Source organism: Hemicordylus capensis, chromosome 10, assembly GCF_027244095.1.
Source record: "Hemicordylus capensis ecotype Gifberg chromosome 10, rHemCap1.1.pri, whole genome shotgun sequence".
Lineage (NCBI taxonomy): Eukaryota > Metazoa > Chordata > Lepidosauria > Squamata > Cordylidae > Hemicordylus > Hemicordylus capensis.
In genome coordinates this window covers 28,306,470-28,326,675 of record NC_069666.1, presented here as the reverse complement: position 1 = coordinate 28,326,675, position 20,206 = coordinate 28,306,470, and the positions used below count along the sequence as shown (strand labels likewise).

General features: G+C 45.5%; 1 protein-coding gene across 2 annotated transcripts in view; it reads right to left on the bottom strand.

Moving 5' to 3' along the window:
- Window positions 1-1,709: 1,709 nt before the first annotated feature.
- Window positions 1,710-20,206, bottom strand: part of RAB8B (RAB8B, member RAS oncogene family) — a 53,062-nt gene continuing 34,565 nt past the window's right edge. For both annotated transcript variants that reach the window (XM_053271883.1, XM_053271884.1), the window contains exons 3-8: window positions 18,988-19,048; window positions 13,396-13,473; window positions 11,415-11,504; window positions 9,419-9,484; window positions 8,347-8,397; window positions 1,710-5,883 (exon numbers count right to left, since the gene is read on the bottom strand). In XM_053271883.1, coding sequence (XP_053127858.1) covers window positions 5,791-5,883; window positions 8,347-8,397; window positions 9,419-9,484; window positions 11,415-11,504; window positions 13,396-13,473; window positions 18,988-19,048 — 439 coding nt within the window. In that variant the 3' untranslated portion in view covers window positions 1,710-5,790. The remainder of the gene's footprint in view (window positions 5,884-8,346; window positions 8,398-9,418; window positions 9,485-11,414; window positions 11,505-13,395; window positions 13,474-18,987; window positions 19,049-20,206) is intronic.

Sequence of the window (20,206 nt, the reverse complement as noted above, 5' to 3'; positions counted from 1 at the left end):
TACTTGGCAATTGGCTAGACTCCGAGAAGGACCCTCCAAGTTCCATGCCAAGGTTGCCCTTCTGTGCTCTAAAGGGGATGCAAAAGGAGGTGGGTGGAAGAAGCAAAGCAAACCCCCTGTGCTGAGAGGCAGCAGTTACCAAAGGCAAGCCTCCAGCTGCTTGATGAGCAACCTTTAGGACGTGAACATATTTGAGCATGTGCAATGTAAATTACCCTCCCAGCACTGTCAGCACAGTCAGCTCTCTCGTATTAGAGATGGGGAGGGAAAGAGGGTCCCTGACCGGTTCAAGGCTTAGCACCACATTTAAAAACCAAGACCAGCACTGGGAGCATGCCATGAAGTTAAGCTAGCAGGGCATCTCAGATGCCAGTCACCAGATGTTGTTGGACTACAACTCCCATCACCCCCACCATTTGTGGTTGGGGTTATGGGAGTTGTAGTCCAACATCTGGGAACCCAACTTTGAGAAGCCCTGAGTTAAGGCTTTCAGTTCCTTGCGGAACTGGATTAGCTTCGAACACAGTGTCACATGCCATGACGGTGTTGTGGGTTCTTGTTTTGTACCATGCTGGCTTTTACAGAGAATACATTTCTGGTCACTTCCTTTCTAGGCTCTGCCATGCATCATGTTAAAACTCTGTTGGCAAAGTTGCTTTATCAACTCCCTGCCCACCTTAAAGGCCTTGGTGGAAATTAGGCTCTGAGTAGATCTTACCTACCTGACATCTTCAAACAGACTAGCCAAGTGACTTTAAGGACATTGCCCAGAATCTCAACCAGAAAACAAAGAGTGGCTTTAGGTGGAACACAAAAGGCCAAGATATGCCCGAGAAGTGCTCACTTGGGGGTCTTGCAAGGTAGATCCATGCACGATGACTGTCCACAAACCTCTTTTGCAAAGCTGACAAGGGACTTGGCATGTGGCAAGGGAGGGGGGCGCGGCCACCTGAAGAACACAAACCCAAAGCCCTTTTGGACCCACACCGCACTAGCCACAGCAGGGATTCTCAGCCGAGATCTCCCTGTACAGACTTTGGCATTGCAGTGAACTGAAGCAAGGCCTGAAAGTGGGGGAAATATGCTCTTTAGTCCAAAGCTCAGCTATGCAGTCACCCAGACTGTGCCCAGAAGTGCTCTCCATTTTGAAAGCCATCAGGATGGCATCTTGTGCTTTAAGCTATCCTGATCTCACTAGGAACTCATGCTAGACATGCATTCCACTGAGGAATTTGAGAGGCAAAGTGTGCATGTAGCATTCAGAAACAACATGCCCTCCATTAGGCGATTCATCTTCCATCAGCCTCTTCCGTTACAGCAGGCAAGAGGTTGTGAGTCAGTGACCGAACACCTGCGTTGCGTGCAAAGTTTTGCCTCTGGCACTTCCAGGTCACACCGTCTGTGTAGGTCAGGGCTGCTCAACTTCGGCCCTCCTGCAGATGTTGGCCTACAACTTCCATAATCCCGGGCTATGGGCCAAGGTGGCTGGGGATTATGGGAGTTGTAGTCCACAAACAGCTCAGGGGTCCAAGTTGAGCAGCAGGCCTGGTGTAGGCAATACTGAGCTAGATGGATAAATGGGATGACTCTGCAGAAGGGAACTTCATAGTTTAGTAGAGCCTTAGTGCTTATCTTGCACGTCTGCCAGAAGCATGCAAACGGTGCACTTTGAAACTAGTTTGATCACATAGGGTATTGCATACAAAAACTGAACACTTAATTACGTAATTTTATTTGAGACTAACATTGTTATAAAAGAATTCACTTGAAAGAACACCCCTCCCCCCTTCAGCTTTTTACATAGTTTCAGTACACAATTAAATGATTAGGTTTACAAGTTAACCACATGACAAGCCCACATTATCTGCAGGAGCTCTTCCAACCTTGTCTTTGGAGCAGTGATAAGACGTGCTTCACATGAGGGACAATTGTGTGCAAAAAAATTAGGTGGTTTTGGATCATGCTTCATGTCTCAATTGCATGAAAGTTATACGGCCAAGGAAGTGTAAATTGTGAAGTATTTATAGGGCCATAATACACAACAAATTCTCCAGGTGCAGGAAAAATATACTTATGTAGCCCTATGTTCGTATTTATTTTGAAACTTAAAGTAGGGACTGGAAAGTAGCAATCCCTCAGCTGCCTGGTTTTTAGCCTTGCAAAACTGGTTTATACATTCTAGTCAGCTATTCCCATAATTACCGAAACACCTGCAGAATTTTATCTGCCACAAGCCTTTCGAGTTGTTAACCAAACTGCTGACAGAACTGAAAAAAGTCTACTAATGAATATGGATTCATTGAGTATCAGAAGTACTGGACTCTCTTTGAATCTGAAAGTGAGAAGAGGAAATGCACTTGGGAGAGGTCCCCATCCCATTTATAAAAAACCATATTTCTCAAAAAAACTAACAAGTATTTTACAAGTATTTACAGAGACACACCAAATTCAGTAAAGGGTATTTTATATGCCGTGTGAATGTCCAGACTGGCAGCTAGAAGATGCACAAGTCTTAAACACAAGCATTTCTAGCTATAAAAAGCCAACTGAAATGTTTAGTTACAGAGACGGCATCGTTCAAGCTGCATTTTCTCATTTGGAAAGTGAGTGGTGAAAACCAACCACCGAGGAAGGAAAGGGAACAGAGAACGTGGGCGTACTACTCCTGAAAGAGCATCAAGGTTTGCCCTTTCTCACAACAAATGAGGTCCTTTGAGAAAGGCCAAACATGTCGTGAAACCTAGCCATACTTCAGCCATGACCTAACTTCAGAGGTTCTCAAACTCAGTCCTCGGATGATGATGAGGTTGGGCTAGCCACTCCTATCTTCGAAGGCCACTGTGGCTGGGGAGGACGGGAGTTGCAAGCCAACCACCTCCAGGGACCCAAGCTTAAGATTCGCTGGCCTAACCAAAAGCAACATTCCTTTTCTTAACACAAGTCCCAACATCAAGAATAATCTTCCAGAGTTATGAAGCTGCACAAGGCCTGTTCTGGAGTAAGAAACAGCTTGCATCAAAAAACCAATGCAAAGGCAGTCTCATCTCATGCCATTATCTTGCATCTGCTTGCCTAAAGCACTCTAGAGAAGGGTTTGAAGTGAAACTTTGTACAATCAGCGGCTTTACACAGCTACAGCACATCTCAGTGGGACAAGGCAGGCTATCCGTAGCAGGGAAAGTCTCAACTGGCCATTATGAAGAGTTCAAAGTGCAGCCGCAGCACTCAATATTGCTTCACGAGGCCACAAACCTTTCCTTCAGACTGCAGTTGTTTCCGCACAAAACAAAATGTTCTTCCTAAGTTCAGCAGGTAACAGACAAATTCTGTCACTAATCCTTTGCCAGGAAAAATTAAGATTATGAAGGAAAGTGAACTGTGTGTGGCATCATAACATCAAGCTTAAAGTGAATTTCCTATGCTCTTACTCAAATTATGTACATTGTAGCACAGCTAGAAGTAAGAAAATAGTAAGATCTTTCATAATAAAACAGAGAAGATACCCCAACGTGCTGCTGCTTCAATAAGCACTTTATATCAATTCAACTAGTTACAGGCTCTCTCACAGGGAAGCTCACAGAGACCAAATTTTGTACATAGAACCAAGATGTAAAGTATGATGAGCCAACAGAGAGCAATCATAAGCAAAGAAAATCTGCAGAAGGGAAACGACAGAACTTGTCAGTTTTGGCTTTCAGACAACCCCGAGATACAGACTGAAGGGTTACAATACCAAGAAGCCAGAGGTGAGAAAGAAATGGACATTCAACATGGGTGCAGTCATACTTGCTGTGAAGAAAGCACTCCTGTTATAAAATATATAAAACCACAATACTTTAACTCCAGTGCTGGACACAGAGCTGGCAGGCATAAAACACGTTCCTCTTTCCTATCAGAACTAGATGGGGACCAAGATGGAACTAAGGAACGTTCTTTGGATTATACAGGAGAGGCTGGCGAGGAGAGTTCCTAGCTTCGCAGGAAGACGTTTCTCTGAGCTGCTCAGGACAGAACACCAGATGTTGTCTGCTGAGCACCAACAGCCAACCCATTCACTTTCAAAGATGCAAGATATGCTCAGTGTTACAGCAAGGTAAACACGACACTCAAATGAAATAAAGGCATGTGCCTATTTGGCTAACCAGCGACAAACTGAGCGAGTTTCAAAGCTGGGGCTACAAACGACCTTGGGGGAAATTGCTTGCAGTGGTATTGAGCTAGGAACTGTCACTTGCAAAAGTCCATGTTTGGCACGTCAATAAAACTAAAGCACCCATTTTAAAAAACTGCACAAAGAATTTAAAGAGTCATGGAATAAACGACAGACATGGAAGTCTCAGCTGAGACGAAGGCAGCTACACTTCAGTGACTTCAGTTGCCTCAAAATTCAAGGAAGGTCACCAGCCGCTGAGGAGTGACTAAGCTTTTGTACAGCTCCTTCCTAACCAAAGGGGACTAAGAGGCCAATTATGCACACTGGAGATGCCTTGTATATTAACATTCAACAGGCTTAAAAAGGAACCAGGACGGCTTTCATTTAGCACAGCAGACAACCGGATGCAGCAAGAAACAGAAGTCACAGGAGAGTGAGATTAGCAAAGGAACAGAAGGAAGTAGGGAAGTTTTTATGTATATGAAAAAGGGAAACTAGTTTAACAAGGCAGATACTGTTTTGCCTACATCATCACTGATGGGGCTGGGAGAAGCTAAACCTTTCCTTAAACTCCTTTTGGACGTGGTTGACGAAAACAGAAAAGCAACATCTTACATTCAGAAAGAGTAACTTCTGTGTGTTTCCTGAACAAGCTAATAAACCAAAGTGGAGATTTTAAGTGCCTTTGGTGTTAAAACGCTCCACCACCAAGTTATGAAATCATACTTATGTTGGCAGGCAAATCTGTATGCCTGAGAAAAATGCAAGAGGCACAAGACCAGCCCACCAAGGGATCCTCCCGCTGAATTTAGCTCTTGCTTCCCCACCATGCAGGCAGTGGTCAGGCTGTAGGGCGAGTAGAAGGACCACACATGCCCCCCATATCCCATTCAGCAATCCCTCTTGCTTTGATACAAATAATTCACGTTCTGAGCAGACGCATCTTGCACTGAATGGAAGGGGAGGGCTGGAGGAGGGATCATTGGAAGGACATAAAGATCTCCCATTCATCCCAGCAGACTCTTATGCTGCCCGGGTTCCCCCTGCATAATTAGAGAAGGAGGGGAGGAAGGGCTCTGTCGAGCCTAAGGAAGCCTTCTGCACATACCTCCAGTGGACTAGGTTTAATGGGATTCAAGCCGATCCTTTTACGGCAAAACTGTAAAAATAAAAAATAAAAATTAAAAAGTCCCCCCACACACACACAAAGAAAGAAGAAATGCACAAATCTGTTGAGGAATTTTCCCCAGACAAAAAAGCTGTGCAAACACACATGTAAGACTGCCCTCTAAACAGGCAACAAAAAGGCTAGTACAGACGTGCAAAGTCAAAAAGAAATGTAGCAGCTTCGAAGCAGGCAGTGAGAACAAAGTGATGGAGAGAAGGTGGAGCTCCTGCACAGGTGTCTCTCAACTTCATGGCTTCCACATTTGAGAGGAGGGAGCCCAGCCTGTTGACAAGCAGAGAGGGCCAAAATCCATGCGCTTTGCTTCGCGCACTCTATGTTCAGACAGAGCTCTCAGCAGCAGCCTGGTGGTAACAGCTCTGGGGCTGGTGTGCCTGTGCTTTCAGAGAAGCAGGAAAGGGTTTTTTTTTTCTCTTTTCTAGGTATGCCGCAGTCTATTATTAGGAGTTCATCAAAGCAGCGTGCATCGAAAGAAGCTGCTCTTCTTCGATCTGTTTTCTGTTATTTTGACCGGCCCGCCTGCACCTGCCGAACTGCCGTCGTTCTAAAGAGACACGAAAATTAAAACAAACACGTTGCATTAGGATGAGCAAGCAAAAGCCCTCCGGTTATTTCATTCGCCCCTAAAACTCAAAGCCAACAGCTAACGAAAACACACAATTATGCACGTTGGCGCATTAGTGATTATCTAAACTATGTGTCAGAGCACACCAATGATAATGAGAAGGTCCTCTGAGAACCTCAAATGCAAACACTGCACCCCGCTGCGCCTTGGAGTTACGCAGTTCTGCCTGAGCATCCCATCACAACCAATACAGAGATGCAGGACAGGTCCTCACCTGAAGAGGGGGCTGCCTGCTGCATCTCTGCAAGAGTCACTGCTCTTGGCTTGCATCTTTTCAGCCAGAAGCCATACCCAGAACAGTGACAAATGCTCCTTCAAGGGCGGCCATTTGTTATTGTGATGCATTTGCAACAGTAACTCTTTTAAGCCTAAAAGTGAAGCTGTGCTTCCAATTTTAACCGGCGGGGGGGGGGAGGTGTGCCCAGCTATCCTACATTTGAAGACCCCGCAGGTACGCGGGCCTCACTGCCGTGAAGAGTCATTCAGAAACACAGCAGCAGATTCCAAGTCCTATGTGTGAGATCTGCACAGATGGAGTCCCATTCCGCTACAAGGATTGCACATGATTCTACACACAAACACCTTGCTCTAAATAGGGCCGTCCATGGTTTGCATTTGAATGGGAGACTACATGTGAATGTGAGCACTGTAAGTTATCCCCCTTAGGGGATGGGGTCGCTCTGAGAAGAGCATCTGCATGCAGAAGGTCCCAAGTTCCCTCCCTGGCAGCATCTCCAGGTAGGGCTGAGAGAGAGAGAGAGAGAGAGAGAGAGAGAGAGAGAGAGAGAGAGAGAGAGACTCCTGCCTGCAACCCTGGAGAAGCCGCTGCCAATCTGTGCAGACAGTACTGAGTGAGAGGGCACAACCCAGCAGGCAAGTCTTCAAACCGAGCCTCACGGAAAGGAGTGGGTGCTGCTGGGCACTCCCTGGCCCTGGGCAGCTCCCCTGTTTCTACAAATGGGCAATGCTTGTGCAGGAGAACTGCCAGCTGGATGGTGCCACGGCTCACACTTCCATCTTCTACTTCATTTTAAGAAGTGGGGTATAAACAGACTAAAGTATCAAAGGAGCTTAGAAAAACATTTAACCTGATGAATATAAACACATACAAGTCAACAACAGCTATTTAAAATAGCAGCGTTGAGAATCATGCAATTATGCACAGCCAGGAAAAAGGGATTCAGACAGAACAGAAAAACTTCCAAATCAGGAAGGTCTTCCTGTCAGAAGCCAGGCAAAGGGAGCCTGTCGGACTTGCCAGGAAGTGAGCTGGCACGGAAGGAAGCCTGTCCCTGGCCTCTGCCACCCCAAGCAGCCTCCTCGTGGTGGAGGTGCCTCTGGGTTTGTCAGGCTTCACAGACCAGCAGATTAGAAGACTTGTCTGGGGACAAGAAGTATGCCGAGGCCTCTTAGGAAGTGGTCTTGGCAAGTTCCTCTAGCAGGGCAGACGGATGTAGCACAGCACGTCTCGTGATCACAGGAATCACGGCTGCTTCAGACTTCCACCTTAAAGAGGCACAAGCAACCAGCTCCTGCCTCGCTAGAAGGTCAGCTGAGACTCCAAGGGAGGCATCTGGCAGAACGACCTCTTCCTTCTTTATTTGCACTTCTGAAGGCCGAGGGTGGGTGAGGCCGCCATGGGAACTCCACCGGCAGGGGGTGTCCTCCCAGAAAACAAAACTGCAAGCATTTGGCTGTGGTGAATGCCGAAGGATGAAAGCTACTGGCTCACACCAGATAAGCTACTGAAAGCGCTGCAGGCCTGCGAATAGCTTTGGCTTGGAGCTTGCTGAAGAAGGAACTTCAGGAGCAGTGTGCGCACACGGGGTACCCAAGGGGACAGGCATACCTCCTCCATGTAACTCTCTGCATAAGCAGTATCTGCACACACTGCATAATCTGATCAAAATGTTGCAGTTCAGACAACAGAATCGCCTTTGTCTGAAGCATGTTTTGTGCCGTAACACCGATTCCAGGCCTCTTTTCTTCTACAGAAGCATGAAGCAGCAGGACCCATGTGAGAACAAGGGCTCTCAACCTTGGGTCCCCAGTTGTGGTGTAGTCCAACCATCCATCTGGGAAGCTGAGGTTGAGAGCCCGTGCGAGGAGGCTCAGGGGTTCTCGCCACACATTTGCTCACCAGAGTCACCATGGCCAGCATCATGCCTGCACTCTGCTAAGTCTGAAGCCAAGAGCAACAGGAACGAGGCCCCAATTCCTTCCGGAGCTTGCCCCTGCTGGTCACAGACTCTAATGCCTCCAAAGCTCAGCACGATATAATCAGGGAGAAGGTCCCACCTGGCCCCACCCTGGGACAAGAAGAGGGTCACTGGTAAGCATACGTTTTTTGTACAAGATATACCAACATGGAAAGAAACCAACCATTTTTCTGTTGAGTTTTGTCATAATATCCCGTGCAAGAGCGAAGAAAGCCTAAAGCCAAGAAGAAGACAACATTTGACAAACAGGCATTATGCAAGACCATTACATCCCAGGCAGCTGGGGTGCAGAATAATATATTTTTATAAGCAACACAATAATTATTTGCCAGACATTTAAAGATCTGTCCCCTTCAACTGTTGGGTGTATGGCAGGGCTGTGTATCGGAGGCTCTGATGCTGATGAATTGGCAGCACCCTCTAGGGCTGCAAGGAGGTGGCCAGCTCCATGCAGGCCGCCCTGTTCCTGGCCCTGCGGGAGGGCTCTTCTACTGGAACTGGAGGCCGCCGCAGGGACACCTGGGAAGAGTTGTCCCTCCCACTCCTTTCCCCACAGGGAATTTCTACAGCAACCTTCCCCCCTACCAGATTCAAATGAACTGTAGTGCCTCCACATCAGTATCTTAGAACAAGGCCCATCCCCACCCCACCCACTGCCCGATCTTCTTGCGACACTCCCTGCCCCAAGTTCTGTGAACTGCAGGAAGTTTGGGAGGAGAAGAGAGGAGTCATCCTCCCTTTGCAGAAGGCAAACGTCCCATGAAGGACTCATGCAGGTTCCACTTCCTGCAAAGGGAAACCAGATCTCCCACTTCCCTGGCACCTGTGGTTTGCGGGGGTGGGGCGGGAGTGTGTAGCAGAAAGAAGATGCACATGGTCCCTTTTACGGCTTTTGAAAGACCACAACATTTCTAGAGCACTGTGGAAGAAAAAGACCGGGAAAGACAACATGTGCCCATGTGCCCCAAAGAGGACCCCGCCTCCTCCCCGACCCCCAGTTCTCTGTGGATGTCAGAGACCTCATGGGAGGGGAGGGGCTCTTGGCCACCACAAGGAGCAGCTGGTGCGCAGCCTGAGCCAATCCGAGCAACTGGGCCCCAAAGACCAAGGACAGCACATACGTAGGATCTTGTCCAGTGCATCATGCTATAATAGAGATACTGGAAATATTAACAAAGAAGATGCACGACTAATGTTTAAACCACAAGGCACCCAACACTTCAAGCCATTCTCACCTCTTCCACATTTATGCTCGATTTTGCACTCGTCTCCAGAAATTTGATTCCGTAATCAATTGCTAGCTGCAAGACAGAATACAGAGTTCATCAGCGTTTCAAAAGCCCATTTCCAACAAGTAGGCAGGTCATCTCATAGCGACTTCCAGCTACAGCATGACAGAAAGTGCAAGGAGGGTCTCTTGCAAGGTCACTGCTCCTTCTAATCAAGCCATGACTTTCTCTGGCCAGGACCCCCAGGGGCCCAGGCCCCAAAGCACTTCCTCCTGTGCAGAATGTGCATGCTGGTGGCAGCCCCTCACATCTCTTGGAAGTTCCCTCTACTGTACGGTCTCAAAAACAGGGGTCAGTGGGGTGGGGCGGGGCGGGGCTCTGTTAGGAACATTGCTGCTGAGAAGTCCCCAAGCACCTTTAGTGTCTCATCTCTGAGTTTGGTTGGCATCGACTGCTTTCCGTTGTATGGATGGTAGAGTGAACTCTGTTTCAAGTTTCAGTTCAACAATAAAGATTTAAAATATACTGATGTCCACTCTCTGCATTTTGAGTTCTGCCCCTGACAAGATGCTAGCCCACTACCCAGTAGCACCAGCAACAGAGACTGCTTTTTAGCTGGCTAACTGTGCTGAGTTTGCTTTTCAGACACACAAGCGCAATAATGAGTTTCTAAAAAGTGAAGATCTTGGCCCATTACGTCCACTGACATTGACGGGGAGGACAGACAAATGAAAAAAGGTTCTTAAAGTTCAGAAAGCCACAGTCATTTCACCCAGAAGAGGTACCAGCACGAACTGGGCAGAAGGGCTCTAAGAACTACCCTGCTAAACCAGCCAAGGCCCAGCCAGTCCAGCCTCCTGCTTCCCACAGATGCCTCTGGGAAGCCCACAAGCAGGAGATGAAGGCAGACCCCTCTCTTCTGCCATTGCTTCCATGCAACTGGGATTCAGAGGTATCCTGCTTCAATTGGGAGATAGCATGTAGCCGCTGAGACTAGCGGCCATTGATAATGGAGGACAGAACTAATTTGGCTAGCCTCCTTTTAAACCCATCATCACATCCTGTGGCAGGAAATTTTACAGCTTATCCTACCCATCTTACATCTCCACTGCCAACTGGTTTCCTCCTATGACCCCTGGTTCTCATGTTGTGAGATGGGGAGAAAGACGTCTTTCTACCCACTGCTCCCCTGTTCATTCTGGCTTCCCCCTTCTGTACCTTTTTCAGGTGCACAATATCTTTTCTTCTGCATAGAGTATTCCAAGTGTGGCCAGACCACAGATAAGCAGATTTAATTCTTGATCCCTTTCCTAGTGATCCTGTGCTTGCAAGTTGCCTTTAGTAGCCAGCCAATTCATACAGATGCATCTGCTCAGCAAGGCCTTCTCTCTAGCTGCCCCCGGCCTGTGGAATGCACTGCCGGAGATACCCATTGTTTGGACTCGTTGGCCTTCAAGAGAATCCTAAAGACTTACTTGTTTGGCCTGGCCTTCCTAGGTTTTTAAATCGTTTTAAAGCTTTTTAAATTGGTTTTAAACGGTCCTGAACGGTTTTAAATTTGTGTTTATATCGTTTTCATTTGTGTGTGTTTTTGTGGTACTTGTCCACTGCCCCAGAGCCTTTGGATGGGGTGGTATTAAAATGTAATTAATTAATGAGGTTTCCTCCTGAAGTGTTGGCTTGTCAGCCTCACCAATTAGTCTAGGGCAATTTTAATCCACAATTTAAACTCCTCCAGTCTATGTTTTGACTGATTAACAGATTAAAACCTGCAGACTTGTTTTGATTATTTCACCTCAGTGCTACATCTGAGATGTTCAAGGGAAACCACTGCCTTGTTGACCTTTGAGAGCACCCTAAAAATGGAAGTCAAGAGTATCAGAATGCATTAGGTAGGCTTGGTTTGTGTCACCTGTAGCCTCCAAAGGGAAAACTGTGAAAGAACAGGTAAAGACAATGTTAAAGGTCATGTCCAATGAACAGTTAACTGGGCAAAAGTTACCTTTTCTCCTTTTTCTTTTGAAACTTGTCTTTTTTCATTCATATCACATTTATTACCCAGGATCATTCTTTCTACATCTGAAGATGCATGCTGAAGAGGGGGAAAAAACATAAAGAACAGCAAAGTCACAAAAGGAGTTAAAAGAAATCTTGGTGCGTCAAATACAACAGGAAACAAGACCACTCGGAGGAAACAGGCAGTGATGGGGCAAGACTTCACACACTTGAAACACTGTTCACAAGACTAGCGTGTATAGTTTGTAAATAATGCCCAATTATCTCATCTCTGGGCACACCTGACAGTGCAGAAGACCCAGTGACTGGCAAGCGTCACCCAGGCATCAGCCACAGAAATGCATTCAGGGCCTCAAAGTGCTCATCCTATAGTAAATCTGTTCTTACAAACAATTGGCTCTAATCACGCTTACAGTCCTCCTCCCTCCCCAGGAGGAAACTGACGTCTGAAGTGCACGTCATGAAACAGACACGAGTGGGGGGTTTTTGTGGTTAGGTTCCACCTTTTTGGTGCACTTATGAGTTGGTGCAGCCCTTTTTCTGATCATCCTACGCAGGTAGGGAAATGCATTTTGAAAGTTTCTGTGGGGGGAAAACCTCACATGTAAAGAACTAGGATGTTGGTGAAAAGATTAGGCTACAACCCTTCCCCCACCCCTGGTTTTCTATATGAAGGGAAATTTAGAAAAAGAAAAAAGGAGGAGGGATATTCTGCCTTGCAGATAGAAGGATCACACTGTGAAGTGATACAAGTCCAGGAACATAACACTTGTTTATCCAAAGGCAACCTGCTCTTACTATGATAAATACAGGTCTTATAGTGAAGACATCTGCTTTCCCACAGATGATAAAACAATGCTAACGTTGTCTTGGAGAGGCAAAATCTGCAGCCAACTTGGTTTTTAACTAGCATCTAAAGATGAAGCATTTGATCCATGTCCCACAGTGTGATCCAATGAACGAGTGGCTGGTGTTGCTGTCAACTTCAAAGTGGTAAAAAGTTGAAATGTATGTTGAATTGTAGCTAGGCCATAAACGCATCTGTTAGTAGCCCCCTGAATTTCACTGTCCAGTTCTTGTTTCATCTCTAGTCTATCATAGAAGGAAGCACTGGGAGAATCACATAAAATCTCTCCCCAAGGAAAAGAGCCAGATGACAGTTTGAGCAGTCTGCTCACCCTTGACTTGCTTATTTTTCTTGATGCCCTGTGAATATAGTACAGTGGTCCCTCGACTTATAAACTACTCGACATAAGTATTTTTCGAGTTACAAACGGCAGTTTTAGATCCGGTTTTAGATCCGGTTTTTTCGACTTACAAATTTTTAGATGGGGTTTCCTCGACTTACAAATTTTACATGCGGTTTCCTTGACTTGCCTGCCTGTTTACTGCCTGTTTATTCTTGAAAAGAAATGTTCCTGTGCAGTTTGCAAGCCTTACTGGGGGTCTGGGTCTTTTTTCTAGGCTCCGGAACGCATTAATCCGTTCCCAATGCATTCCTATGGGAAACCGCTTTTCGACTTACGAATTTTTCGACTTACAAATGTGCATTCGGAACGGATTAATTTCGTAAGTAGAGGGACCACTGTACAATGTTTGCTCACTAGAGCCCTATTCATGTTATACTTAATGCATTATCTGTGTACAGTGTATGCATGCACAAATCTGTATTCACATGTAGTAATCCACACATATTCAGTGAACACACAGTAGCACACTTTGTACCCTGCACCTTGCGTTTGAGGGGGCCTGCACTTACATTCACTTTTACATGAACACATATACAGTCATTCACACAAACACATGAGCATATGTGAAGACATCTACATGCTCCCACGTCTCCCTGAAATAGCAACAGCTGTTCTGATCAGTGTTCAATCGAAGCAACTTGGTCCTATTCCGTCTGTTCAGAAATTTGTAAAGCTGCCAGTCAAATGAAGCCACTTAAAATAACTATAAAAACTTACCTCTTCTATGTTCCTTATCCAGTTCTTAATGTTGTCAAAAGATTTTTCACTTGTGATATCATATACCAGCATTATTCCCTAGAGAAAGCAAAACAGTCATTGTCATTGATTAAGATCCAGATTACTTCAGTCTGTTACTGCTGAAACATTCCTAGAAGTTCAGCTAACACAGGGAAAAGGGCTGGCCAGTTTCTACGTTGTTCCCCATCCTCCTCCTCCCCACACCATTTATTTAGTGTGGGGTTTTTTGGGTTGTTTAAAAACTCAAATTTATACAAAATGAAGAAAAAGCAAACATAATAGTTAAAGTATCAAGCCCAGCCTGTCCTTTCAAGAGAATGCTTCTTCTTTATGTTCAAATCTTTGTTTTCAAACCTAATGCATCTTCAGTAAGCCCTTGAGAATAATAAAAGCTGATAAAGACTATCCATTTTATGCAGAACACCTACCATCTTCTTCTCTTGATCTAGTCCCATTTTCCCATGCTTTAGAGACCAAAAGATGAAATAGAATTTTTGCAGCACATAAAACCCCTGCATTTCTTAAAAAAGAGCAAAGCAAGTCAAACTAGTCTTGTTAAGCCAATACCCAGGATTCTTTTAGCTCTGCAAGACATGCCCCTCAAAGGCTCCAACTATGGGTAGAACCAGCATATAATATACAGGAAATCCTCATTATTAATACATCTCCAATTGTCTTCTCCAGCACCAAAGTTCAAAAGCGTCGATACTTTTTCTATCTTGCTTCTTCAAAGTCCAGCTTTCAAATCCATCGAGTGTCACGGAAAAAACCATTGTCCGAACTGTCACTGCATCTAAAAATCCTTTACAAGGCCTTCACTGCGACCCTACCAAGTGCTAGTCTGTGGCGTATTTCTTGACCGCTGGATCCTTTACTGTTGATGATCAATCCTAAAAGGCAGAAGCTAAACACCACTTCAATGTCTCCATTCTCCATTCTGAGGCTGGTTGCTGTACCTGTTATTAATGTAGTCTTCTTTACATTTAGTCGTAGTCCCATTTTTTCCACTGTGCTCCTTGACTTTCATTACTAGAGCTTGCAGATCATCCACATTCTCAGCGAATAGAGTGATGTCATTAGCATAGTGCAAGTTACTGATGTTTCTTACTTCAACTTTAAAATCACACTTTTCTTCCAATTCAGCTTCTCTCAGTATATGTTCAGCATATAAGTTGAATAAATAAGGAGAAAGTATACAGCCTTGTCTTATTCCTTTGCCGATCTGGAACCAGCCTGTTTCATCATGTTCCGTCTGGACTGTGGCTTCCTGTCCTTTGTATAGGTTCCTCATTAGAACAATGAGATGTTCTTGGATACCCATTTCCCGAAGGATATTCCACAAGTTGGCATGGTTTCTGTAGTCAATGAAACACATATTGACTTCTTTTTGGTATTCGTTGGCTTTCTCAATTATCCAGTGTGCATCAGCAATGATGTCTCTTGTTCCTCAGTCTTTTCTGAAACCAGCTTGAACGTCCGGCATTCCCCTTTCCACATAGGGCTCTAATCTGCGTTGGATGATCCTGAGCATTATTTTGCTACCATGTGAAGTTAAGGATACTGTGCGATGGTTTACACAATCTGTTAAGTCTTCTTTCTTTGGTACGAGTATGTAGACTGACCTCTTCCAATCCGTTGGCCATTGTGGTGTTCTCCAAATTTGCTGGCATTGTTTGGTTAGAGCCTAGACTGATTCTTCTTCTTCTCTTGCCTGCCACATTTCTCTAGATATTCCATCCATTCCTGTAGCCTTCCGGCTTGGTAATGACTGGAGTGCTGATACAATTTCATCTTCCCGTACTTGAGGTTCTTGCAAGTAAGGAATATCTTCTAGAGTATCTTGGATGTTGACGTCCCTGCTGTACAGATTTTCAGTATTCTTCTTCCATCTCTGTTTGATTTTCTCTGAATCAGTTACTATCTGGCATCCCTCAACATACCAATTCGAGGTTGGAACCTCCTAAGTTAAGAGATCTTCCAGAAAACTTTCCTTGTTTTTCCGTGTCTATTTCCATCCTCAAGGTCTTTTCAGATGTCATTGTAGTACTGCTCCTTGTCTCTTTGAACAGCTTTCTGAAATTCCCTATTAAGTTCCTTCCTGAGGTCTTTTTCTTGACTTTGGCTTCTCTCCTTTTTGGCAATTTCCATCACCTGTTCCGACATCCATTCTGCTTTCTTCTGTTTCTTGGTCTTTGGCAATCTCTTTTCACATTTGTCCTTAACAACTTCTTGATTTCATTCCACAGTTCCTCTGGGTCCCTTTCAATGAGGTTCAGAACTTCAAAGCGGTTCCTGATGTTCTGCTTGAAAATGGTGGGTACATTCTCAAGATCATATCGTGGAAACTGGATAGCTTTGTTTTTCCGCTTTAGCTTGACTTGGAACATGCACATGAGCAGTTTGTGATCTGTTCCACAATCGGCCCCTGGCCACGTTTTTGCTATTATAACTAAGCTCTTCCACCTCCTTGAACTAATAATGTAATCAGTTTGATTTCTATGTACTCCATCTGGTGATGTCCATGTGTATAGGCACCACTTTGGTTGTCTGAAGAATGTGTTAGCAATGAAGAGATCATTGGCTTGGCAGAAACTAATAAGTCATTCTCCTGCTTCATTTTTGTTTCCTAGGCCATACAGTCCGACCGTGTTTTCCTCCTTACCATTTCCAACTTTGGCATTCCAGTCTCCAACCACCAGCATCACATCTTGCTTACATGTTCTGTCAATTTCAGACTGAACTTGAGCATAAAACTCATCAACTTCCTCTTCTTCTGCATCAGTCATTGGGGCATAGACTTGAAAAACTGTCATGTTAAAGGGTTGGCCACAAAGTCTAATTGACATTAGTTGGTCACGGACTGCATTAACAAGTACTGTCATTGCTATATCCTTCCTGACTATGAAAGCAACACCATTCCTTTGTTTTTCATGTCCTGAGTAGTAAACGGTGTGATTTACTGACTGAAAGTGTCCTATTCCCATCCATTTTAATTCACTGATGCCCAAGATGTCAATCTGTAGTCGATTCATTTCATCTTTCTCTGTGTCGAGCTTACCCATATTCATGCTTCTTACGTTCCATGTCCTCATTGTAATTCTCTTTGCAGCTTTGGAATTTCTTTTACCAGATGGCAACATCAGCTGCTAGCAGACCAAAAGACTTCTAAACACATCATAAACACCACTGGTACTCCAAGAGATCCCCAGAAATTCCTCAGTAGCATGTTGAGTACCATCCGACCGGAGGGGCCCATCATCCGGCACTACATCGACAATTATTCCATTTTATCTATCCATGTGATTTACTTGGTAACACACATGAGTGGTTTACACTGCCTTCTCCCGTGCAGTATGAAATGATGCCTTTGTCGTGGTCACTGAAGTGATCATCTGCCTCCAGCACCTTCCTATATCGCTGCTGCCCTGCTTGCTGCTTAAAGGTGCCTGCTTGCTTTAGCTGGGCAGCTGGGATGACCTTTGTGCTTTGGTTGACCCTACTGGGAGTATATCTCCTGGCATACTTCGCTCATTCCTCATATATTTTCTAACTGTTAGTACAGAAGGACCTCAATATTTGTGAGGGTTCTATTCCATGGTACAACCACAGATACAAAAACCATGAATATTGAGTCATTGTGGCAATGGGAAATTGGAGGTCAGGTTCCCAGTTGGGGGTAAACAGGACAACATTGAATTTCATGGTGGGGGGGCAATGCAGGGAGAAGCTGCCTACCATACGCAGCTGTTCTCCAAGTCCCTCTGTGCCCCAGAATGCCCTCAAATTGCCAGTTTTTTCTTAAAATACAAATGGTGCCATTTTGAGGCTCCGAAACACAAAATGGTGACCGGAAATGTCATTTCTAGCCACCCCCGACCTGCTGATACGCAAGGTCGACATGTTTTTTCCTGTATGCTGAGGTTGGGTATCTATAACCTAACTGTGGATACGCAAATCAGTGGATATCAAGGTCCTCCTGTATGTTCTCAATTAACCCTGAGAGGAGGAGCTGGTCTTCTGGTAGCAAGCATGACTTGTCCCCTTAGCTAAGCAGGGTCTGCCCTGGTTGCATATGAAAAGGAGATTAGAAGTGTGAGCACTGAAAGATATTCCCCTTAGGTGATGGAGCTGCTCTGGGAAGAGCAGAAGGTTTCAAGTTCCCTCCCTGGCAGCATCTCCAAGATAGGGTTGAGAGAGATTCCTGCCTGCAACCTTGGAGAAGCCGCTGCCAGTCTGGGAAGACAATACTGAGCTAGATAGATCAATGGTCTGACTCAGTATATGGCAGCTTCCTATGTTCCTATGTAACCCTGTTGTAAACTCTGCAAAATTAATTTAAAAAATCAAATTAAAAGTATCTAACGGCAAGAAGAAAGTAGTTCAAATGGCATTAAAACCACACAAGACAGGAAGTTGCTTTCTATAGAGTCAGACCCCATCTTGTCTACACTGACTGGCAGCAGCTTTCCAAGGTTGTAGGCAGGAGTCTCTCCCAGTCCTACCTGGAGATGCTGCCAAGGAGTGAACCTGGCACCTTCTGCACACAAGGGGGAAATGCTCTTCCACTGAGCTATGGCCCAACCCCCTAAGGGGAACATCTTCCAGTGCTCACATATAGCCACCCCACCCAAGTGCAAATCAAGGCAGATCCTGCTTAGCAAAGAAATTCATGCTTGCTACCAGAAGACCAGCTCTCTTCTCCAACACAGAAAGCCGGCTGAAACAGTACTAAAAATACGAGAAAATCAGTGCATTCCCAAGTTAAAAGACATAGGAAAATAGTGTCCACATGGCACCAAACACCCATAAGAGTTAGTGCCCGGCATGCAGACAGGGGAAGGGCACCACCACAGAGAAGTCTCTATCGCCAATCACCAGCGACCCCACTTCAGTGGGCAGGGGAACCTGAAGAAGAGACTTCCCCAAATGACAAAGTAGTCTTAAAGAGTTGGTAGCTTCTCGTTACCCCGATCCGGTGAGAAGAGGAAGGATTTCCAGGCTGCAAATCTAAAGTTGGTTAAAGTAGTACCCAATATAAAATCAGCAGAGCATGTCAGAGGACTTTTCAGGACACTAAGCTCATCTCCCTTCAGCTGGAGATGCTGGTCTTGATAACTGATCTTGTTACCCCTGCCTTAAAGAGAAGGCAGCTTCTTGTTCTCCCTGCCACACATTTCTGATTATTTAGCTCTTACCAAATTGGGGATGAGTGGGTAGCTCTCTCAGGTAAGGAGAGAACCGGACAGCTGCAACCTGCCACTCAGCATCTTCAAGAGAGCTGTTAGCGAGTTGTGCAACTTCCAAGAACGCTACTGTTACCATGCCTTGAAGGCTTACATGCTGGACATTCAACTTACTTAGGAAAAATCTCCTCATAAGCAAGCAAGGTTTAAAGAAAACAGCCACAACCTTCACCAGCAAAGGCCTCCCACCCTGATTATGAAAACCAGTTTAAGCCTTGAGACAGTTCTTACCAAGAAAGCCCCAAGGGTGATCTGGACTAGCAAACTGAGAATCTGGTGGGAAGACGGTAACTGCAAGGTAAAGCTAAGGCCGAAAATGAGCACTCACCATGGCTCCTCTGTAGTATGCAGTTGTGATGGTACGAAATCTTTCCTGACCTGCAGTATCCCTGTTTAAAAAAACAAAACAAAAAACAGACTGTATGAAGTTAAAGGTTTTCCTGGAGGGCAGGGGGAGGAATTCATTCCAATGTTCAACCCCGCCACCCAATATTGATACTCTTAATTAATGCTTAGTATTCAGTGCAAGAGTAGCACACAGACAATTCTACAACCACTTGCAATTACGTTCTGTAGCAGACAAGCTCAAGCAAGCAAATCTTTCAGCCTCAATCCCATTCCCATTTGCACTCAAAGTACCAATTCACATGCAAAAGGGTTCTAGACTGATTGATTGATTAAGTGCCGTCAAGTCAGTGTTGACTCTTAGTGACCACATAGATTCTCTCCAGGACGATCTGTCTACAACTTGGCCTTTAAGGTCTCTCAGTGGTGCATTCATTGCTGACATAATCAAGTCCATCCACTTTGCTGCTGGTCGTCATCTTCTTCTCTTTCTTTCAACTTTTCCCAGCATTATGGACTTCTCCAGTGAGCTGGGTCTTCGCATAATGCGTCCAAAGTATGATAGTTTGAGCCTGGCCATTTGTGCTTTGACTGAAAATTCTGGATTGATTTGTTAGACTGTAACCTTATACGATGCAATCCTGGACACATTTTTGGTGTGGGAGGGAGGGAAGAAAGTCTTCTTCGCCAGGAGAACTGGCTTCTCCTGCTGCTCACCTCGTGTGGAGAGACTGGGTCTCAAGCCATGTTTTCTATCACCAGCGCTCACTATATGCATTTGATTAAATGCTGGCTCCCCTGTGGTTCCCTCCCCCACGCAATGATCTCATTGTCCAATATCTCCAACTGAAGCGAGATGGGGGTAGGGTTCTGAAAAGCCCTCCGACATCCTCTGCTGATTTTATATCGGATGCACTTCAACAAAATTTAGCTGGGCAGCCTGGAAATTCACCTCCACTTCTCTCTTACTTGCTTCTCACCTGATCAGTAGAGGAGAGGATTAATCTGGCTGTATCCAGCTCCTCTGGCCAGGCTGCAAACCTGCACTGGTCCACTGCGGAGGTAGGAGAAACCTTGGCTCCAGAGAGGAAGTGGAAGGTGCAGCCTAGTGCAACTCAAGAAGAGCCTGAGGCTGCCCCCCAGACGACGGAGAGAAGACAGTGCAGGGTCTGTAGGGAGAGCAAAGTCTGTCCAGCAGCTGA